General features: G+C 54.5%; 2 protein-coding genes across 9 annotated transcripts in view; both read right to left on the reverse strand.

Moving 5' to 3' along the window:
- The window catches only part of Atp1a3 (ATPase Na+/K+ transporting subunit alpha 3), a 29153-nt gene extending 25592 nt beyond the window's left edge, over positions 1–3561 (reverse strand). Inside the window, exon 1 of one of the 2 annotated variants that reach the window (XM_087612192.1) lies at positions 3406–3561. In XM_087612192.1, coding sequence (XP_087468318.1) covers positions 3406–3411 — 6 coding nt within the window. In that variant the 5' untranslated portion in view covers positions 3412–3561. 2 annotated transcript variants of the gene reach the window in all.
- Positions 3562–7509: 3948 nt separating this feature from the next.
- Positions 7510–23629, reverse strand: part of Grik5 (glutamate ionotropic receptor kainate type subunit 5) — a 61752-nt gene continuing 45632 nt past the window's right edge. For 4 of the 7 annotated variants that reach the window (XM_087613262.1, XM_087613274.1, NM_031508.2 and 1 more), the window contains 8 exon segments: positions 22043–22156; positions 21743–21852; positions 21233–21406; positions 13798–13963; positions 13307–13532; positions 11906–12034; positions 11705–11826; positions 7510–8452 (listed from right to left, as the gene is read on the reverse strand). In XM_087613262.1, coding sequence (XP_087469388.1) covers positions 8027–8452; positions 11705–11826; positions 11906–12034; positions 13307–13532; positions 13798–13963; positions 21233–21406; positions 21743–21852; positions 22043–22156 — 1467 coding nt within the window. In that variant the 3' untranslated portion in view covers positions 7510–8026. 7 annotated transcript variants of the gene reach the window in all.

Raw genomic sequence — 23629 nt, forward strand, 5'->3', positions numbered from 1 at the left:
ATTCATCTATCATCTATCTCTCTTTCTACCAAGCATCTATCTGCCTGTCTATCTATCGTCATCTATCAATCAATCAATCAATCTATTTATCTATCTATCAATCAATCAATCTATTTATCTATCTATCAATCAATCAATCAATCTATCTATCATCTATCATCTATCTATCATCTATCATCTATCTATCATCTATCATCTATCTATCTATCTATCTATCATCTATCATCTATCTATCTATCTATCTATCTATCTATCTATCTATCTATCTCTAGCAGGTGTCTCACTGTGTAGACCAAGCTAATCTCAAATCCTGACGTTCTTCTTTCTCCTGCCTCTTAAATGTCTGGCTGCCAGGCATGAGTAGGATGCCCGGCTCTGTGTCTGTGTGTCTGTCTCTCCCCGCTCTACTTATTTCTCTCTCTTCCTGCCTTTGGTACCTGTCTTTCCAGCACAAGGTCTCTGTGGAGGTCATGCCTGTCTGCCCAGCGCAGCTCCTTGTTGGACCTGTCTCCTGCACTGTGCATGTCTCAGAGGACTCAGCAGGTCTTGGGAGGCCCCACCCCTCACCCCCTACACACACACAGGCAAGGCAAATCACAAGAGGAAAGGGCACTCCAGATGTCAGCTGGGACAAAGGCTCTCCGGTGGGAGGCAGTGTGCCACCTATAAGGAGTCATTCCCAAGGGACTTCATGGACAACATGTGACCCTGACTTCTCTGCCATGGACAGCTGTGTCCTGCAGACAGTCTTGAACAGGGGATGGGCATGTTCTGCCCTCGAGGAACAAGCGGGAGCTGGGAGGGGGTAGATTTGGGGTACAGAGGAGCAGGAAAAAAAGCCTTAGGCCCGGTCTGAGACAGTTTGGTGGCTTGGGCAGACGGGAGCATGGTGTCTGAGGCTGGCAGGAGAGGTGGGCTAAGGCTGAGTGCTTGCAGAGGGCTGCTGACAGATCCTGCAGGCCCAGGGCCAAGCTGGGATCGGAGGCTCAGTGCAGCTCAGCGCTAATCTCCTCGTGACCTTGGAGCAGCCAGACTTGCCTGCTGTCTGCCCCCAGACCCAGGGCTGGCTTCAGAGTATAGGGAGAGCCCTAACCCTGGAAGCCTGGGAATGCCAAGGAGGAGTGCACTGGGGAGCCGGGAGCTTGGCCCCGGGCCAGCCCTGCAGCAGGACTGCGTCTCAGACAAGGAGGAACAGAGACTTGGGGACGAGAGGCTGATCCTTCATCCTGGACTACGGGCTACAGGGTGGCATGTCAGCCCCTGCAGATGAGTCAGACAGATGGAGAGATGTGGAGACAGCCAGTCTTGAGGTCAAGGTAGAGAAGTGAGCAGTGTGGCAGGGGTGAGAGAGATAGGGTCTGGCAGGAAAAGGGGAATCGACCGCCCCATCCCTGAATCACTGGGAGCTGCAGTGTCTTTATGAGAAATAGTGGGCTGGACTTCTGGCCCTGGCACAGAAGCTCTGGGGCCTAGATTCCTAGGTCTGAGGGAGGAGGCTGGATCTGGCCTCCTGAGTCTGAGGGAGGAGGCTTGGCCTGGCATCCTGAGTCTGAGGAAATGGGTTGAGGGCCTGAACCCTCATATATTAGAAGGGAAGACTGGGAGTCCGGTCTCCTGGGAGGACAGTGGCAGCCATGTCCCCGGGGACCTTGCCATGGACAGACTCCCCTCGGGGTGGCTCCCATCTGTTGGCATGAGAACCTGAGGCTTTCCCAGGGACGGCAGGAAGCTCAGATGGGCACACGGCAGGGTGGGAGCACCTCTAGGGGTGGGGGCTTTGCCTGACTCATTGCAGTCCACCTCTGTGGCTCCTAGATATTTTCCGTGCCATCTGTCCACCTCCCTGACACCTGCATGGCTCACGCAGTGTCTGCACCTCCCCAGCCTCCATTTCGGGGTACCTGTGACTGTCTTTTCTAAATACCCCTACCTTGACCTCCCCTTCTGACCTCATTCCCGTCTTCCCATCATTCAGGTGTATTTGTTTATTTGTTTGTTTATTTTTTTATTTGGTTTCTGGATAGAAACATCTTTCAGTTTCTCATTTTGTCTCTCTGTGTCTTTCCACATCTGTCTCCTACCTCAGTCTCCCTCTTTGTCTCGATGTCTTGTCCCTTTCTTTGGTTTTTCAGGGTCTCTTTCTGTTTCTGCCTTATCTGTCTCCCACATCTGAATCACTTCCTTCCTCTCCCATCCCCATTCCTTTATCTAAGACCCCCATTTCCCAAAGCACTGCTCCTTCTCGTCTCCCCACCTCCATTCCACTTACCTGAAAGCCATCGCTAACTCTCATCTCCCCCTTCCTCCCCTAACCCTCCCCCATCTAGTTCTCCCTCCCATCCCCCCTCACCCACCCCAACCCACAGATCTGCAGTTCCATCCCCCATCTTCATCCGTAGGCCCTTCAGCCTTCATCCGCCATCTTTCTCCCCATCGTTCATTTTCCCTTTGGATCCCCATGCTGATCCCTTTCTCTTTATGGGGGGGTCCCCAATCCATCCACTTCCGTCACTGACAGCCCTCCCCCAGTCCCACCCCAGACACACAGGGAGGAATCCAGAGCTGCAGCAGGGGTCAAGTGGTCGGTCAAGGAAGGAGGCTGCATCTGCTGGAGAGATGCACAGACAGAGAAGGACACACGGACACGGAGGCAAGGACATAGCAGGCATGCAGGCTCCCCCCACCCCCACCACACGTCTGTGCTAGCACACCCTCAGCTAGGCACTTGTCTGTCAACCATCTCCTGCTCCTCCCCCTCTTCCTAGCCCTCATGTCTGTACACCGCCCCCCCCTCCCCAGATTAGGGGCTGCGAAAACTCTGCAGCCCCAGGTCGGTCACTGCAGATCACCCTTATCCAGGTCTGCAAGGAGAAAGAGAGGTCATCCTATGTCTATCCCATAACCTCTATCTGTCTCCATTGGACCGAAGGAGGGAATAGGGTCTTGATGCCCCCTAAACACGCTGACATAGCTCTCAGACACACCCAGACAGGTTGCGGGCTTTTAGGGGGGGGTTGCACAGATGGCTGCAGACCCTGCTGTTTGGGCTGGATGAAGCCAGTGCCACGCGCACACGCATTCACCCTCAAGCAATTGCACTCGTGCCGCCACACTCATGCAAGGGGCACACGAGCAACCGCACAAGGTCAAACCGAGATGCTAAGGGTCAGCCCTCCGCCTCCCGTGGACAAAGCCACCAACATGCGCCACAGACACCCCCCCCCCCTTAGACTCAGTAGCCCACCCTCCCAGCCCCATGAACTAGTCAGGTCAGCCAGCTCCCGGGTCCCCGCAGACTCAGCCCCGGGGCTTAGGAGTGCAGGAGCCCCCCAACTCCCGCACACACCCAAAGTCAATGGACCCACAATGTCACACACACAGCGTCCGGCCGACCCCTGCACCTACCCCCATCTTGGCGGCTCCGCGGGAAGAGCGGCGGACAGGCTGGTGAGCGGTGGCCGCAGGACGGGCTCAGGCGCGGGCTCGGGCTGGGGGCCTCTGCAGCGCCCGCGCCGCGTTGGGAGCGTGCGTCTGTCGGTCCGTGGGTCCCACGGCACAGAGGCTGCGGCGGCCGGGCCTCCGCCTCCTCATATGCCCGCGCCCGCGGGGGGAGGCGGCTCTGGCCAATCAGGAGCGGCCCTGAGCAGACGGACAGCTAGAGGCCCGGCCCCCGGTACTGCAGCTGTACTCCCCCTTCCCCCTTCACCGCTCCAACCTTGTTTCTGCAAAGTGGCGGCGCCACCGAGAAGCTAAGCGCAGTGGGGGGTGGGGATCCCGGACACCCCCAGGGTGGGGACCTAGAGACCCCGCTCAATGTAGGGAGGGACCTTAGGGACTGAGGCTTTGAGGGAGGAAGCACCCCAGAATCTACCTCCTTCTGGGAGTGGGGTGGATTCAGGGTAGGAGGGACGCCTCAAGGAACTGCAGTAATGCAGGGCCCCAGAGTACCACCATCTTGCAGTATGTAGAGGGGACCCCAGGAATCTGTGTTTGATACTGTTCAGGAAGAAGATGGTACGCGTGATGGGGAGACTGGTGGAGGGGTGCTACAGAGATGGGAGGGGGCTCCTAAGATCCTCTGCACTGTGTCCCCATGACTGAACACCTAAGACATACCACCCCACACAGCACAAAGGAGACACAACAAAGCCAGAAGCTCACACCAGGAGGCTCTGAAGATGCCCCCACTACAGTTAGGTACCACCATCACCTCCACATATACCACCAAAGGCTCTTAACCACATCCCAATCACACCTTCACACACACACACACACACACACACACACACACACACGCACGCACACGCACGCACACGAAACCACCACCACCACCACGATCCTTCAACCAGAAGCTCAAAAACCAGCAGAAGGGGAATCCATGAAGGGCTCACACCCACCATATCACAGCAGAACCCCAGTCACGATGCGGAAGTGCTGTGGAGGGCCCACGCCCTCAGAACACCACCTCACAGACTCCCATCACACTGCACCACAACTGACCTTGCGCCATCTCACACGGAGAGCCAAGAGATTGCTTCACTTAGCACCATTGCACAAGCATAGGACCCACATTTCCTCTAGACACCCACAGAGACCTGTGAGGCCACTGGTGCACAAGCATACTGTCAGACACACTTGCACGTACCCTAGTGTGTCGGGGCATGAGACAAGGCTCGTGGTACAAACTGGCCAAATAATTGCTGTGAGTGACAGGCACAAATGTGCACACACTCACACATAACAGCCATTCAGAACTCAGCCACGGGACACCATCTCACACATCCCACAGTATGGCACTGTCATGTATGAGTTTGTTGCACCTCCAAACATATCCCAACGTCCCTACCCACACACCACACCCACATCCCCGTGTGTGTATATAAAAGGGTGCGCTTGTGTCCCGCCTCCCGCTCTTCCACACATACACAGCACCCACTCTCCTTCACATCAGAGCCTGAGGAGCCAGAGTCTCCCGTGCCCACCCCGACACCACTTTGCTCATGGGAACATTTCAGACTCTCCCTAGGGATGCTGGTAAAAGACAGCAGGGGGAAGAGCACTCCGGTCTGGAGCAGGAGTGAGCTGGGTGTGCAGGCTTAGGGGTTGGTGCACATTAAGATTAAGGATCTGATGGTCATGGTGGCACTCGGGAAGCACGGGCTGGCAGATCTTTTTGAGTTCAAGGCCAGCCAGGTCTGCACAGCAAGCACCAAGACACTCTAGTGAGTGAGACCTTGCTCAAAAAGGGGTTAGGGGATTAAGATGATCCTGACCTCAAGGGGACATGGGAAAGGAGGGACCCAGAGACACAGAGCAATGGCCTTCGGCAGGGATAGAGACAGTGCCACATTAGATGGAGGAAGGGGGCTTCCCCCAGCACCTAGAGCTTCATCACAATTCTGTTCTCTGGCCCGTTCCCATCTCTCCTGCTGTCCCTTGTTGCCATAGTTACAGGGAGGCTGACTCTGCAGCAAAGGAGGTTGGGCCTGCGGATCAGGCTTGTTGCCATGGAGACGAGGAAAGGAGGAGAAGCCGCACCTTTCAGCTCAGGTGCATGGCTCTCAAACACCCCTTCCTCAAGTCTGTTCCTTACCCCCGGGATGGAGAAATTTTACCAACATTTATTCCTTTATCCTTTCCTTCTCTCAAGACATAATAAGCCTGGAGGTCTGTGCCTGGTCCACAGAGGACAGGTTAGAAATGCAGGGGAGGCTGTGGGCGGGGGGAGGGAAGGGTTGGGGGGGTCATAGATCTCAGGAGATACATGCTTCTCCTGCCTTCTGACTGGGATGGAGGTCCCACCCCAGACACAGGCTCAGCTCCTTCATGAAATTCTTCCTTAGACACCAGGCTGGCTAGACTGATGACTGGTGATCGTGCTCCCAGTGCGAGGCTCTGCAGAAGTGGGGGGGTGGGGGTGGGGAAAGAAGACTTTGGAAGGTCACAGGGATGGAGGAGGGCGGAAGAGCTCAGAGAAAGGAGGAAGGAGAGAGAGAAGAAATACAGACAGGAGCCATCCCAGATATAGAGAGAATTACGGAAGCATGACAAAGGATTTGCAAAGGCAGAAATGAAAGGCCAGGGAGACTGTAGCAGGCGTGTTCAGTGAGGGTGACAGAGACACGGGGCACCTTAGAGAGCTAGGCAGAAGATAGATTTGCCAAATGTAGAGAAAAAGAGGAGAAATTCTGTGGGTTCAAAATTAGAGAAGAGCACAAAGAGGGAGGGGGCGCGAACAGAAAAATCCGCGATGGTAGCCACTTCAACTGCATCCAGCCCCAGGACAGGGTGATTAGTCAGTCTCTCAGAGACAGGGAGATGGCAAAGAGGCTGGGGCTGGCCTGGAATGACACACACAGTAAAAGTCCTCAGAGATACAGAGACGGCCAAGTGGAGCCCGAGGACACCGCACGAAGCAGCTTGACACGGGGGCGGGGGTAGGGAACCTTGGGACGTGTCCTTCTGCCGGGGGACCACGTAAGACCGACCAGACCCTGGGTCTCTGCGCCAGGCAGGCAGCGGGGTGCTGAACGGACAGCTCCCGAGTCCTTGTAAAGGCTGAAGGGCGGGCTTCGCCAGCTGCGGGTTCCTTAATCTCGTCTTCTTCATCCTTCGGGTCCCCTCGGTCTTCCTTTAGCTTTCTACGGCTTCCTGTCTGTCACCTTAACTCCCTGTGTCCTTTCACTTCCATGTTTCATTTGAGTCTCGCCCACAGGAATGTGTCCCGTTCTGCAATCTCTTTGCCTCTTAAAGTCTCTGCCCGCCCTCTTCTCGCCTCTCTTTCCAGCCCTCACCCATTCTGTCCGCATCAAGATCTTTTTCCTCTTCTCTACCCGTCTGCTTCTTCCCCACCCCCGCTGCATCTCTTTCCCTTTTCTGCTCGGCCTCGTTCTGGCTCTGGCTGTGTGACCTTCAGTCGTCCTTTCTCCACAGAAACCTCCAGAGTGGTGAGAAAGGCGGGGACAGAAGGCAGACCCACCGTTCTCCCTGTTCAACCAGCCCTCAGGCCCCTTCCTCCCCCCACCCCCCACTTTTCTCACTTCCTCTTTTGAGGGCTGGAGAGGGATATGACTTCAAGGGCTAGCCATTCTTAAAGGTGGCTTAGCAGGGGTCACACACACGACCCCCAAGTTCTCAATTCACTATAGTCCAGTCCCATGTCGACACTATAGATGCCACCTCAGGCTTTAACAGGAACAGCTCCCAGGTTCTCCCATCCCCCCCAACCCCATCTGGTTTCCTTTTTTCGAGTCTTCCCTCCCAGTTACTCCGCCTTCCCAGATCCTGCATCTCTCCATCTGTCTCAGGGTCTCTGTCGCAGCCTCCTTCTGTCCTGAGAGAAGGTCAATGGAGAGGGGGCGGCTGCTGGGACCTGAGCTGACCTGCATGCAGCAGGCATTGCGCAATGTGGCGAGTATGCAAATCTCTTGCAGTTCTCCGCAAACTCCAAGGGCCTAAAAACTCCCGTTGACCTCCCAGACCCAGAAAATCAAACCCAGGTATCCCCAGTTTTGGGGTTTTGTTCTTTTTTTATTCCAACAGGGTCTGAGATGTGGCAGGGGGAGATATAGGGGCCCAAGAGACCCTCTCCTGGGGGCGTCTCATAGAAATTCTGAGGTTTCTCCCCCCAAAAAAGAGAGAAAGAAGAGAGGGGCACCAGGGGACACCCACATGTCCAGAGGCCCTCTCGACCTCCAGAAGTGTGGAGAGCCGTGTCAAGTCTTGGGACATCTGGGCAGTCCCAGGTTGGGGTCCTCCCCGCGGACCGCTTTCCAACGCCAGGAGCGGCCCTCACAGTCCACGGCCCTTAAGAGTCCTCGGTCTCTGCGCTCCTCCCGCCCGCGGCGCGGGATGGAATGCGGGCGTCCGCGACACCCTCGCTGGAGTCCACTAGGAGGCGCAGGCCTGCTCCGGAGCCGGGCTTGGACTTCACCAGAAACTGAAGGCAAAATCGCGGCGTCCTGTCCGCCTGGGGCGCATCGCGTCCCTGCAGTCAGTCGGGGCGCACGCCCGGCCCCGTCCACGGTCATTCATGCTCAGTCAGCTCGCGGGGTCCAGTGGGTCCAGGCCGCGGCCGAGGCGGGCTGGTGGCTTCGGCCGGAGTGCCCAGGCCACGCGGGGGCGCCCCGGCCCCTGAAGCTCGCAGCGCCTGGATGCGCCTGCACTCCTGGCAGACGCGCACGTGCGTGCAGGGCGTGGGAGCCTGGGGCCGGGGTCCCCCAGGAGGCCCGGGGTCGTCCAGGAGGCGCTGCGGACCCCCGTGCGCGCCCGCGTCCCCGCCCGCGCCGGCCGAGTAGAGCTTGCCGTTGCTGAGTCGCATCTCGCGGACCGCGCGCAGCGACAGCAGGGCCCGGCTCGGGCCGCCAGGGCGCCGGCGCCGGCGGGAACGCGAGGTCTTGCGGCAAGACACGGCGTGGCGCAGCTCCTGCAGCATCTCCTGGCACACCGACACCTGGGGCGGCGAGACAGTCACTGCGAGGCCCGCCGAGTCCTCCCTTCCCGCCTCCCACCTCCTTTCTGCACCTTCTGCACCCCCCCCACTTCCCACCCCTCAATCCCTCCCAATTCTGTTCCTTCAGTCAACGCTTTCGTTTCCCGTACCGCACCCCTCCCCCCATCCCCTTGTATTCGTCTCTCGGCTCCATCATTTCTTGGGTTTGTCCCGGAACCTGCCACTTACTTCCTGACTCGTCTTTCTAAACAATATGTTCTGACTGCCCATAACCGCACCACACCATTTCTGCCCCACACTATTACAAGGCAACTTTACTGAGTGCCAGGCACCTGAGTTATAGCAAAGAATAAAACAGAACTTTAGGACTTGGGATATAGGTCAGCGGTAGAGGGCTTGCCTAAAACGTCTAAGGTTCTGGGTTCCATCCCCAGGAATGGAGGGGAAAAGGAAAGAAAAGAAAAGGAAAAACAAAAAAACCCCAAACCAAACCAAACCAAAAAAATCCCCCTCAGCCTCCTCAGGTATGCAGAAACAGAAAACGACAAAATCAACACAGACATTCTGTCAGAGAAGTGCTTCCGAGAGACACCACACAGAGGCAGAGTGCGCATGGGCAGGACGCTGTATCTAAGGCAGGGCAGATGAGGAGGCCCCCAGTGAGATTATGTAAAGGGTGAGCCCTCCATAAAAGACCTGGGAGAGCATTCTAGGCAGAAATCCAGTGCAAAGGTACTGGATGGAGGTTGGCCTGCCTCGGGAGGAGTGGGGAGAGGTGTAGCTGAGGCCCGAGGAGCTGAGGCCAACTGGTAAGGCCCTTAGACCATCCCAAAGTTTATGGTTTCTCCAGGGTCTACCAGGAGCCACTGGGTATCTGGAGTGGTGGCTGCTGGCTTTGGTCAGATCACTTGAGCTGTGCTGAGAACTGACTGGAGGGAGACCAAGTGAGCGGGGAGCCCTGCGAGGAGGCTGCGGATATCATCTGCAGGCTGGGGCACAGGGACTGAGCCTTTCCTGGGCTATGCTGCGGAGGAACCCACGGGCTTTGCTAAAAACCGTGGAGAGGAAGGAGGGAGTGGCTGAGAAAGGCCCACAGTGGGCTGAGCAACCGGACACTTGGCTCTGCCGTGGGGGTGGGGTGAGCGAAGCTTGGACCCTGGGCACCAGAGAGGGGGTTGTGTTTACAGACTTTGGAGCTGGGTGATGACACATGCCTGAAATCCCAGCGCTTTAGAAGCTGAGACAGGAGGATGGCTCTAAGTGTCAAGCCAGCATAGTGAGTTCCAGGCCAGCGGGGGCTGCATAACAAGACCTTATCCCAAAAATCCAAACTGGGGTCAGTAAGATGACCCAGCCATGGAGGCTGATGACCCAATTCCATCTCTGGAACCCTCGAGGCAGAAGGACAGAACTGACTCCTAAAAGTTGACCTCTGACTACCACACACATCCAAACTCTAGGTTACGCTGTGCGGACGCCCATCTGCAATCATGGATTAATAAACAAAACTAAGGGCTGGAGAGATGGCTCAGCGGTTAAGAGCACTGACTGCTCTTCCAGAGGTCCTGAGTTCAATTCCCAGTGACCACATGGTGGCTCACAACCATCTGTAATGAATCTGATGCCCTCTTCTGGTGTGTCTGAAGACAGCGACAGTGTGTTCAAATAAAATAAATAAATAAATCTTTAAAAAAAATAAACAAAACTAAAAACAAAAACAAAACCCAAACCAATAATAAATCTTGGTGGGGGAAATGCACATTTGGGCATCATGGCGGCTAGTCTCTAAGTCTTGCCCGCCAGTCCTCTCTGACATTCTAGCAGGGCTGCTCGGAGCGACTGGATGTGGCCAGAATCACCCATTTTCCTCCCGCCTTGCTCCCGCTTGGGTCACTTGCTGGCGGGCGTGAGCTGCAGAGGGAGGAGGGCATTTAAACGGCCCGGAGAAGACACCCTCCTTCAAGGAACTGAGAGGCCTGCTGCCGGCTTCCACTAAGTGGGCCATGCCTCTCAGAAACAAGCAAATTTTAGAGATCGAAGGGTTGAGCCACCTCTCACACACAAACCAAATAGTAGTGAATCTAGAGGGGCCCGGGGCTGCTGACCTTTGACTCTAGCACCTTAGAAGGCTGAGGCAGGATTCATGGTCAAGGCCATGCTGGGCTGAGGAGTGAATTTAAGGCCAGACAGGACAACTTAGTGAGACCCTGTCTTAAAAATTAAAACGTAAGGGTGAGGATGAAGCTCAGTGGTAGCGGCGTCATGGTAGACATTTGCCTGGCACACATGAGGCCCTGGGCTCTGGTCTCAGTACCACACACACCAAACAAGCAAACAAACAGCTCCCCTATTTCAAACCTACCAACGTGATTCAAAACAGCCAGTCCCTCCTTTGTCCTGTCTCCTCTCCTAGATCCCCTGCTCCCTTCTCTGCCATATCTATTCTCTGCCCTGCCTTTTCCAGGGAAACCATAATGAAGCCTGGCCCAGCCACTTCCTCCCTGCTTCCCTCTTTGGACGTATCCCTCTCCTCTTAGAGACCATAAGCAATAAACGGCCTCTCAGGGATGGTCTTTCATGGGGGAAGGTGCGGGTAGAACGGGATGCTCCTACAGTGCTGAGGGGCTGAGGCAAACCGGCAATCCCCCTTCCTCGGCTTCCCAAGTATGAGGATTAGGAAGCCATTATGCTTCGTTTGTCTGCCAGTCTCTGCCTCTCGCAAATAGAATGTTGAGTAGCTCGAGCCGGACTCGAACTCATCAGTATATAGACGAGAAGTCTTGAACTGCTGATCCATGCAATGCCTCTGCCTCCTGAGTGCACCCTGACACCGGCTGCTTTTTTTTTTTTTTTTCTTTTTTTTTTTCTGGAGCTTGCACTTGCTAGGCAAGCGCTCTACCACTGAGCTAAATCCCCAACCTGACACCGACACCGGCTGCTTTTATTCCAGTGTCCTGCTCTCAGACTCTGGGGTCCTCCATACCCTTCCTTCCCCGGATCCTTGAATTCTCTTGAATTCTCATCTTGTCAATTCCCTCCTCTGTCCTTTCCCTCCTTTGTCCCCCCTCTGACCTGCTACCCCCTTTATCTGACCAGGACTTTCTGAGCTCATCTCTCACCTCTTGGCTCCCCCACCCCTTTTCATACCTTGCATCCCTCCTCCATCCAAGACTCTGCCACCCATCACTTGGTGTCCTTAATCTCCCTAGGGGTCTCCCCTGCTTGGCCCCAAACCTTGGTCGATCTCCTCACCTCCTCAGACTCCGCTGACCTCCGCGTGGACCAGATGAATTCCATGACCGCCACGAAGACAGCAATGATGAGGCCACAGATCAGCACGACAAAAATACCGCCAATGTTCTCCATGCCCAAACCTGAGGGTGGACACAGCTAGGGTGTGGGCGTGGGATCAAGGGGTTTCTGGGAAAGAGCAAGGTGGGAGGGGATGCTGACCTTTGGCCCTGTGGTCCTCCTCCTTGGGGCACCGGCCGCCCTCCCACCACTTGCGCTTCAGGATCTCCAGCCTGTTGTTCTCCTGGAGCTGCAGGATGGCCAGCGTGATCTCATCCCGGAATGGGGAGCCTGGCAGGGCACATGAGGGCTTCACCATGGGCCCCACTAACAGAAAGCACACCTGCCCTGCCACTTCTCCCAGCTTCCATTGGACAGCCAGAGGGAGGGAGCCCTCTGAGCCACAGGTCAGCCCTCTCCAATCCAAATGCAGCTAGAATGAGGTTCTCCTGTAATGGGGCTGCCATTCCTAAGCACCTCCCCAAGTCCCCCGCCCCCGCCCAAGGCTTGCACTGGCCGCCTGACAATTCCCCACACCTGCTAGGCAGAGCGCTACTTTAGAGCCTTCACTTCTACCTGAGATGCTCTTTCCCACACCCCCTCGGGTCTCTGTGCACACACTGGCTCCCTTTTGGCTGCTTTACTCAAAATGGCGGCAAATCCTCCACTCCCTGCCAGTCTCCCCCACACTTGCTTCACAACCCTTGACTGCACTGGGACAAGCTCCCCTGCAGCCCCCACGCCTGCTCCCCTGGAAGGGCACTGGAGCAGCTGCTTAGTGGCTCCTCATACAGTGCTTCTGTATCCACCCCCACCCAGTGTCCTCCTCTGGGGCTCACCGTGATTCCCAAACGTTACCAAAGTTGGGAGACAAATTAGCGTTTGTGTCTCTAGCCCCGAGCCCTGGAAAAGTGTGTCCTGAAGCGTAAGCCTCTCCGCCTCGCTCCTTCCTTCCTGCGCTCGCTCACCAAGTACCTGCGCTGAGCTAGGACGTACGCTCCGCTCCGTATGGAGAAGATGAAGCAAGGAAAACCAAGACCTAGCTGAGCATGGCGGTATGTGTACTACATGTACTTGGGAGGTGGAGGCAGGAGGATCAGAGGTCCAAGGCCATCCTCATCTACAGCCTGACCTACTTGATGGCGAGACTCTGTCTCAAAGGGGGGAGAAAAAAACCAATGAGGTCTGGCGAGATGGCTCAGCGGTTAAGAGCACTGAGTGCTCTTCCAGAGGTCCTGAGTTCAATTCCCGGCAACCACGTGGTGGCTCACAGCCATATGCAATGGGATCTGATGCCCTCTTCTGGTGTCTGATGACAGCTATGGTGTGTGCCTCCTAGCTCATGTTTGCTGAGGTGTCCATGCAATCACAGAATTCCCTTAGTATCCAAGGCTGGAGCTCGCTGGATTCTAGGCAGACGGTTTGCATGCTCAAGGTGCAGAGGCTCAGGAGGGTGACTGCGCCTGCCCAGGGCCACAGGGCCCACCTCTCCCATGGTGGGCGTGGTCTGCTCCTGGGCTCACTCGCAGGTCCTGGCCTGCGTGCCCCCCCCTCACCACATACCCAGCGGCATGCCGATGCCGTAGCCCTTGGTGTCGAGGAGGCCCCCGATCTGGGTGAGGTTGCAATTGAGGCGCCTGTGGTACTCGTTCATGGTGGACTCCAGCAGGAAGGCGTAACGTGAGTTGAGGACACGGGCGATCCCCTCCTCTGTGCTCTTGACGAACACGCTGGGCTGCTTCGACTGCATGTAATTCCACATCCGCTGGTACGTCTGGTACCGTGAGTTCTTGGCAGAGCAAGTATGAAGGAAGACGGGTGAGGGCCACTCTGACCATTTCCCTTGAGCCCTGTAAATTCTTCTCACCTTCCAGCTCTCCCACCCTCCTGATGACAACTCAATCCTTGGCCCAAGCCTCCAAGTACTGACCCACATTAGAACCCTGTCTGCCTCCATGTTTTCATTCGACAGGTGGAAGTCAGTACCGCCCCCAAACAGGTCAAGTATGTCGTCGCCCTCACGCACAGCCCGAGAGGTTTTAGCGGAGCCCCACCTGAAAGAAGGTCATGGTGGAGCCAGCGTGGATAGTGCCGTACTCAATGTTGGTCTGATCCGCCAAGTCGTCTGCAGACTCCACCGGCACCTCCATGCGCTGCACCGTGAGGAAGGCAGCCAGGTTGGCCGTGTAGGAGGAGATGATGATCAAGGTGAAGGCCCACCTGAGGGGTGGGAAGTATGAGCCTCTTGCTGAATTTGTGGGTGAACGAGGTGAGACTCCACAGGGACAGACGGGCAATCCTCTCAAGCAAAGAACAGTCCCACGGGGTTCTCACAGAGCTGAGGTTCCTCCAAGCGGAGGCAGAGTTGATAATAAGCAATGGGAGGGGCTGGAGAGATGGCTCAGTAGTTAAGAGCACTGGTGTTTTCCTCTAGAGGATCTGCATTTGATATCCTGCACCTTCGTGACAGGGGATCTGACACCCCCCTTCTGCCTTCTCTGGGTACTGCACATGCACGGCACACAGACACACAGGCGGGCAAAATAGCCATCCATATAAAATAATCAATTGGGATTTCACACACACACACATACACGCACTTGCACACAAACACATGCACATGCACACACACGCGCACACACACACACACACACACACTGATTGACGTAGAATAAAATGATGGGCAAGCGACACACCACATAAACACCAGGAGTCAGAGAGCTGCACTGCACCGTGACTTTCAGAACAAACAAGCAGCTAGGACTGAGACATGACCTGATGACAGAGGGGTCAGTCAGCTCAGGGGTACAGAACAGTCCCTGGCACTGGTGCATGTAATCACAGGGCTTCGAAACTCATAAAGCAAGGTTGGCAAGAGACCGCCAAGTAGACGTAGTGGTTTGAATAGGTTTGGCCCCGCCGACTCGTGTGTGTGTGTGTGTGTGTGTGTGTGTGTGTGTGTGTGTGTGTGTGCTTGGCCCATGGGGAGTGGTACTGTTAGATGGGGCCTTGTTAGAGAAGATGTGGTCTTGCTGGAGAAAGTGTGTCACTGTGAGGGTGGGCTTTGAGGTCTTTATGCATAAGCTCCACCCAGTGTGGAATTCCGCTCTCCTGGCTACAAGAGATTGAGAAAGACAGAGGAGTGGAGAGAGGAGGAGTTTCTGTTTCTCCAAGACCACACGGCAACACTCTTGCCATTTCTCTCTTTTGTTGGCAAGACAGCCAGATGGAAAATCAGTGAGTAAGGAGGCCATGACATGTCCATGGCCAGAAGCCATGGACAACAACCCACTCACCCTGGACAGCCCTTCTAGGACAGTTAACCCACCAACAGCAGACGTCTCCAGGGTGTGTACAGGGACCGTTTCCCTACACAGACCAGGCTGCAGAGCCATGAAACAGTCTCAGTGAATTGAAACGGACTGAAGACCTGCAGAGGATGCTCTCTCATCACAGTGGAAGTGAGCAGAAATAAATAATGGAAAGAACTGGAAAATCCCCAAGTCCTGGCTGCACCCGCATCTAGCTGGGTGACCTTGAGGCTGTGCTCTGGCACCTCCACCTACTCAGTACGCATCACCGCTGGCTCTTCCACAGGGGCTTTGTGCAGACTGGGCTAGCCCACAACACAGAATGTGCAGACTGGGCTAGCCCACAACACAGAATGTGCTCTTCCACAGGGGCTTTGTGCAGACTGGGCTAGCCCACAACACAGAATGTGTTGGACAAGTGTTTACTGTCATCATCTTAGTGCCATGGCCTGACTTGGGAAGAAGGTGCAGCCAACCAGGGCAGCCATTTATTGTACTCTGGCTTCTTCCTGCCAAATAAAAGTGGCCAGGCCCCCTGCAGGCCACAGACTGAGGGCCTCCCTGACCTGGGCTCATTATCAGACAGTAACAAGAACGGGCTGCTGGCCTTAGGTTCTGGGTTGGGAGTGAATGGACAGAAGTGTGAAGAATACAGTTTCAGGTAGAAAAACCTCTAACCCTGACAACAAGGCTCAGGGACTGACTGTCTCACCACATCCTCATGGGCCAATGTTACTCGCTACGAAGAAATGACCCAGTGCCTGCCCAGCACACATCAGGTGCCTTGCTGGCCCTCGAGACTGGGACATGGCAGGCAGGTGGTAGTGATGAAGTATGGAGTGATAGGACTGGTTGCTTACTGATAGAGTAGACAGACAGACAGGCAGGCAGGCAGGCAGGCAGACAGACAAAGATCTGGAAGCAAAGAGATGAGCTATTTTGGACAAGGTGAATTTGGGGTCACCTATTAATATAGAAGCAGCCTAAGTTAGCTGGATATGGGAGGAGGCTCAGATGAGGATTCTGGAAGTGACCAGTTGCAGCCTGGTGTGTACAGGAGTGGCCTGCAGTGGGGACATGCATGTTTTGTGTTGGGTTGAGTGTGCTGTCCTGGTTCCTGCCAGTGGGCAGGCTGACCATGCAAGACCCGGCCTGAACCACAGAGCCTGAGGGACCCACTCCCAGACGCTGACTCCTTGATGCAGGAAACACATACTTCCTGCACAGTCACAGCATGGACTGAAATCAGCAGAGGGGAGCTCTCACTCAGCGTGAGGACTTCGAGTCATGAGGGGAGCTCTGCCAGACTTGCTCACCTTTCTGAGAAGTCATGGCAGGGATAGCAACTCCATTGGTATTTGAGTCGCTCAGTCAAGATGCTGAAGCCAGCGGCGCCAGTTCCTGGGGGGCTCACACTGGCACCAGCACACTCCTTTGCCAACTGCTTCCAAGTGTCAGATGTGGAGCACCAGCAGTGATCCAGCCAATGGCCTCACTCCTCAGCACCCAAAACTGACACTGCGAACAGAAGTCACCTTCCTAGTTTATGTCCTCTGACATAGTCATGCACAAGCACTGGCTTACTGCTCTGATCCAATTACAAATCATGTCGCCTAGCCAGGCATGGTGGTGCCCGGTTGTAATCCCAGCACTTGGGAGACAGAAGCAGGTGGATCTCTGAGTTTAAGGTTAGTCTGGTCTACAGAGTGAGTTCTAGGACAGCCACGGCTACCTAGTGAAACCTTCACTCAAAAAACAAACAGAAAGAAATCACATCCCCCTTTCTCCTCATTACAACTAGAGCATTATACTAAAGGTTTAAAAAAAAAATCTTGTGTCTGTGCATGTGAGTGTGGCACCACTGGAGCCCTTAAGTGGGGGTTGGACCCCCCTGGAACTGCAGTTACAGGCAGCTGGGAGCCCAATGAGGGGAATGCTGGGAACTGAGCCATCTCACCAGTCCTAAAAAGATTTCAGTGTGTGTGTGTGTGTGATGATCTGGATATGCTTGGCCCACAGGAATGGCACTATTAGGAAGTGTGGTCTTGTTGGAGGAAACGTGTCATGGTGTAGGCAGGTTTGGAGGTCTCCTGTGTTCAAGCTCTACTCAGTGTGGAAAGAGTCTTCTCCCGGCTGCCTATGGATCAAAATGTAGAACTGTCAACTCTTCCAGCACCAAGTCTGCCTGGCTGCTGCCATCCTTCCCACCATGATGACAATGGGCTGAACCACTGGAACTGTAAGCCAGCCCCGATTAAAGGTTTGCCTTTATACAAGTTGCCTTGATTATGGTGTCTCCTCATAGCAATGAAACCCTAAGAGAGCCTGACCCTTGAGTATCAGCTCAGGATGAAAAAGCGTTAAATCAATACTTGTTACAAAAGCATGCAGACCCTGTGTGTGCCCGTGGGCTCGCCGAGGAGCAGTGTGCAGTGTCAAGCTGAGGACATGCTGCTAAGGTGAGGTGGTGCCTGGAATCATGGCTTAAGGAGTCACACGTGAAGTTAAGGGTTGGGGGAAGGACCTCCTGATAGCTGGACAAGGTTTCTTGTCAGAAAGGTGTGATGACAGTTGCTAAGGGGGTAACATGGAGACCTACCTGGACACTGAGATGTGAAGGCAGGCAGGGCTCAAGGAGAGTGAGGTCAGGGGACCCGTTGCCCAAACAGTGACCAAAGGAGAGCCCCGGGGGGAGAGGGGGGAAGGGCTGTGGTCCAAGGCAGCCTTAGGCGTGCGGATTTCTGAGGCAAACCTGTCTTCAGTGATGAGCTGGCAGGAATAGCTGCAGAAGACTGTGGCTGCTGCCCAGAGGCATGTCCTAGCTGGGTGCTCACAGAATCCCGTGATGGTAGCAGCAATGCCCTACAGTCCCACTGGATTGTGGGTCCCAGGGTGGCTAAGGTCACTGTGCCACTGAGTCAAGCTTGGAGATTAACTGGTGCCTGCTGAGGGAGTGGGTTGTGCGGGAGGACTCAGGGTTTGGGAGAGCATGAGACTAGGCAGCCGGCTCAGTGAGTGGCAGTGTGATGGATGGCTTCCTGGGTGGCTGCAATGGGAGACCGTGGGGAACGATTGGATAGATAGCATGGCCCTCAAGAAGCAGGTCTCAGGCTGAGGGGAAAGCATGGGGGCTCGCAGACTAGAGACCACTAGTCCCCTGCCTTTAGGACTGTTCAGATTCATAACCTTGGGAACATTTTAGACTGCTCTGTCAGAGTACCTGGCCACCCCTCAAAAGCAGACAGTGTAGAGCAGAAGCACCGTTGCTCAGAGCACAGTAATGTTTTCACCTGGGCTGGGAGGGAACAGAATAAGCCCCTCCCACTGTCAGCACCAGACATATACACCTTAATCCTTGGAAAAGGTGGACCTGTCAACCTGCAGGGTAAAAGGGACTTTGTAGATGAAATTAAGGATTGAGATAAGAAAGCAGGGGGTTGGGGATTTAGCTCAGTGGTAGACCGCTTGCCTAGCAAGCGTAAGGCCCTGGGTTCGGTCCCCAGCTCCGAAAAAAAGAAAAGAAAAAAAAAAAAAAGAAAGCAGGTCGGGCAGTGCTGGATCGCGCCTTTAATCCCAACACTCAGAAGCTAGAGAGAGGCAGGAGGATCTCTGTGTTTGAGGTCATCGTGGTCTACAGAGTGAGTTCCAGGACAGCCAGGGCTACACAGAGAAACCCTGTCTCCAAAACAAAATGTTGAGGAAGTGACCCTGTCCCCAGCAGGCCTGGTGAACGACAAGAGCAGGGGTAGGAAAGGGATCATAGTCTGGTTGGGGATTTAGCTCAGTGGTGGAGCACTTGCCTAGGAAGCGCAAGAGCGCAAGGCCCTGGGTTCGGTCCCCAGCTCCGAAAAAAAGAACCAAAAAAAAAAAAAAAAAAAAAAAAAGAGTCTGGTGGAAAAGCATTGGCTCTTCAAAGTTTGGAGCAGGAGGACAGAAAGCTCAATGTAAGCTGGGGCTGCAAGAATGAATTCAAGACAAACCTAGGCAACCTAATGAAAACTTGTCTCAAAATACAAGAGCAACGAATGTGGCCGGAGTATATATAGCTCAGTGGTAGAGCCCCTGCCTAGAATCCCCCAGTGAGGGGAAATAGCACTCTCCTTTACATGCACAAATCACTAGGTTCGATATCTAGCTTTGCAAAAATAAATAAGTCAGAGAGGGATTTGATGATGTTATGCTGTTTTTCTGAAGAATTAGGCCACAGGTCAGAGATTGCAGGAGGCTTCTAAACGCTGGAAAAGACAAGGAAAGGGATCTTTGGGGGCTGCAGGAGGCAGGCCAGCTAACGACTTTTAGCCCTGTCCTATCTAGTTTGGGTTACTGACCTCCAGAACTAAAAGTTAGTATATTTGTGTCATCTTAAGCCACCAAATCAGTGGTGATCTTTGTAGCAGACATAGGAACTAACCTAGAGGTGGCATCTGACTGTGGGCTTTTCCAGCACTAGGTATTAAATTCAGGGCCTTGAGCATACTAGACAAGTGGGCCATATTGAGCTATATTCCTAGCCCCAACCCTTTTCTTTTGGGACAAGGTCTTCTGTAGCCAAGGCTTCCCTCAAACTCAGTCTGTAGCCAAGGATGACCTTGAGCGGATCCTCCTGCCTTTATCCCCAGTGTTTAGATCACAGGGTGAACCACCATACCCTGCTTATGTACAGAGCTACATCCCTAGCCCCTCCCACGACTTGCTTGTTTATTGTTATTATTATTGTTTGTGTGCGTGCACACATAGTCACATGAGCCTGGGGAAGACAGAGGGGACTCTACAGCATTGATTCTCTCTTTCCACCTTTTGTGGGTTTGGGTACTGAACTCAGGTTGCAGGCTTGTCCCACAAGCATCTGTACCCACTGAACCATCTCTTTGGACTTCTAGTTAAGTTAGTGTGCCATAGATTCAGTTAGAGACCCTGCCTCAAAAAAGAAAGTGGAGAGCAACAGAGACAGTGTCAGCCTCCACACACTCCTGCACACTTGTGCACACACACCTGCATGTATGTGCCCATGCATACATACCACACGCATCACACACACACAACAAACGAAAACTGAAGGGCCCCAACTTGACAAGACTGACTCCATCTTGTAACCAGGCCTTCATTTTATACACTAGGCCTGTCCTCAGGTTGAACTCTGATTACTGGAAAAACCACAGACCGTTCCAGGAAGGAACCACCCTAGACATGGGCCACAGCAGGAAAATACCTAACATTCCAGAGGCTGTAGGTAGAGATAGGTTGCTTAAGCCAACTGAAACCACTGTTAGCCAGTCATGTAACTGCCGACTTGATAAGCTGTAACCACAATAGAAAGGTGCTGGGGCCTTCTGCACTACCTTGCTGCGCTGGAGGGTCCTGAGGGTTCGAGCTCAAACTTGAATACTCTTTGCTTTTGTAGGTCTTTGGGGACCCTTGGATCTGGGCATAACCCTCATGTACATGGATGCACCTGTCCTGCACACACACAAGCACCCAAATACAGGCATCATGACCTGTAGCTGGCATGGACTTCTCGGCGCGTGCACCAGGGGAAACTGAATCTTACCAAAGAGACTTCAAGGACTCAGTGTCTTTAACAACTAGGGCAATGTCACAGACTTAACAGCAATGCTTCTCATGACTCCGAAGACTGCTCAGCTCACGTCACCTTTGCATAACTCAGTGACACCTAAACCATGGGCCTGCCCTTTCCTCGTGTGCTTAGGATTAGACTTCTCCGCTTCTACATGCCAGCCACATGCTCTGCCACAGAGCCGTATCCCTGTCTTATTAGTAACCCAGTGTGGCCTTGAGCTTGATTTCAAAGCTCAGGCTAATCTCAAACTCATAATTCTCCTGCCCCAGACATTTTCAAATGCTGTGATTTTAAATGTGACATGGGCCTTTCTGTCTTATTTCGGTTGAGGGAGACTGAGGTCAGGAGAGAGGGCGCCCCCTAGCCAAGGCCATGGAGACAGTGGGCTGCTTGGTTGACGTTCAGTTCTTCTTCATTGCTCAGCCATGGCGGGGGTGGGGGGGGTGGGGGAGTGGGGGTGGGGTGCGGTGGTGGGGGTGGGGGTGGTTGGGGGAGGGAGAGGGAGCGGGGGGAGGGGAGGGAGAGAAAGCCGTCTGGGAGAGCACTGCAGACCACATCCCCAGAATGGAAGGCCTCCCAGTGTAGATAAAAACAGCTCACCAGACTCCGCTGACACAGCGTGTGGACAGCGCCCGGGGCATGATCTCCGAGCCCTGCTGCATGAAGCCACCCACAGGGAACCAAAGGCTGTTACCCAGCGTGTACTGGTTCTCCAGGATATGGGGACGCGCCCGAAGACACGGGTGAGGGTTATACCACTCATAAGGGCTCAGCCTGTGGAGAGACAAGCGGGTGGATGAGGGAAAGGAGGGGTTTCAAGAGGTAGTAAAGCTTTTGTGATGAGAAGGGAAGGGGCAGGGGTGCAGGGAACAGAGATGCTGACACACCACAGGAATACACTCTGCAGTGGAGGTAAGAAGACAGAAGCAGAGAGAAGGAAGGAGAGAGGCCCAGTTAGATCCCCGGGGGGGAGGGAGGGGAGATGAGAAACGGAGACAGGGCAGGTACAGGGCACCTGTGGCCCCACAGTGTTCAGCCAACAGAAGAAGGACAGTGCGGGTGTGGGAGGCTGGTGGGCTGGGCTCCCCACCCCCTCACCAGTCCACTCACCTGGCAGCCAGAAACAAGACACAGCTGACAGCCAGGTAGGCAAGAAGCATGAAGAGCCACACGGCAGGGGAGAAAGGGTCCAGGAAGGAGAAGTAGCCAGGCTTGCGGCCCTAGGGGGCAAAGGACAAGTGAGAGTAGCCACCCCTGCCACAAGCTGTGTGCTCAGCTACGGCAATCTCCAGGAATTCAGAATCCAGAAACCACAGTGGCCGATCCATCCGCAAGTCCACTTCAGCACCCCCCCCCCAACTCCCGATGCTAGGTCACAGCCACTCCCTACTCCCAGGGAAACGTATGTACCATGTGCACCCTGTAGAGGATGCTGATCCCCAGGGTCATGAATGGCTTGGAGAAGTCGATGACCTTCTCTCTCTCCGCGGTGATGGTGAAGGCTGCCACAGCCAGGTCTGCCTTCTGCTGGAGGGGAAGCGGGTGGGGCGGAGGGTGGGGCACAGGACAGAAGTGGGCAGTTAGAGACACCTGCAGGCTGAGACTGGATGAAGCTATGTCCCTGTCCCTCTAGACTCATGGCTCCTACCTGTACTATGGTCTAGTCTATCACGGCAACCCTGTTTTTGTTTTACCTTGAGAAAGAATCTTAGGTTGCTCAGGCTAGCTCTGAACTAATTACATAGCCAAGGCTGGCAGTGAACTCCTCTTCTTCCTTTGCCTCCCAAATGCTAGTGTAACTGGTGACGGCCTTGCTTTTAAAGCCCCATGTGTGTGGTTGTCTGCCCTGTATACTTGCGTCATGAGGAAGCAGGAGACTGGTACCCAGGCACCCAGACACAGGCTTGCTCTCACCTCGGGAACAGGCAGCACTTAATTGTTTACAAGAGCAGACAGACGTGTTTTGTTTTGTTTGTTTTCAGTGTGTGGATGTGCGTGTACACGGAGGACAACATGTGTTGTGTGCACACACGAAGGCCAGAGGCCCAGGTTGGGCGCCTTCCTCCTCTGCTCTCCACTTTCCACCTGAATCTGGAGCTCACCGAATCAGCATGGTGGACTGCTGACAGCAAGCGAGGGATGCTCCTGTCTCTGCCGCCGTGGCCAGCTTTATACGTGTGCTGGGTGAACTCAGGCCCTCGCGTTTGTGCGGAAAGCGCTTTACCAACCGGACCCCTGGGCAGAACTTCTTATCAATCATCTTGTGGACAGCTCCCAAAACTCTCTGAGCCATGGCTAGTTTCATTTATAGATAGGAAAACTGAGTCTCGGAGAGGCACCCAGGAGAAAGGGCAGTGGCTGGGGACATGAGCAGCTGGGGACCATGAAGTGTCCAGCAGACATGGGTGCTCTAGACAAGGGTCTGAGGAACACAGGGCCAGGGTGAAGCTCAGCAGGAATGGCCTTGGGAAATCTGCATGCTTCCAGTGGGGACGGGGGACAGGGGACAGGCCTGAAGTGGTGACGGCAGGGACAGAGAGACGACTGGAGGCTGGGCTGTCCTGACCTGCAGGGAACCCCTTTCAGAATGAACTGAGTGATCCTATGGGAACATCTCACTTTGTGGACATTAGCCTGCTGTGAGCTGAGGGCTGACAGGGAAGAGGGAAGAGCCCATGTTTCGTCCACAGTCACGCACATGCAGTACTGGGCACACAGTCCGGGAACTTCTACCACACAGTGGGTTTCCAACACTGTGCCTCCAAGTGTGCTGGGATACTGGCCAACAGCGACACACAATGCTTATGTGACCTCACACATATGTAGTAGGGACATGCGGTGACATCTCTCAGGGGCCAATGAGTGCTATGTGACACTCAATCTCACAGCTGAGAAACAGAGCAGGTAGTGTGGGTAAAGGAATGAAGAGTCCTGGTCTCTCTCTCTCTCTCTCTCTCTCTCTCTCTCTCACACACACACACACACACACACACACAC

This window comes from Rattus norvegicus, chromosome 1 (assembly GCF_021556685.1).
Source record: "Rattus norvegicus strain SHRSP/BbbUtx chromosome 1, alternate assembly SHRSP_T2T, whole genome shotgun sequence".
NCBI classification, from domain to species: domain Eukaryota; kingdom Metazoa; phylum Chordata; class Mammalia; order Rodentia; family Muridae; genus Rattus; species Rattus norvegicus.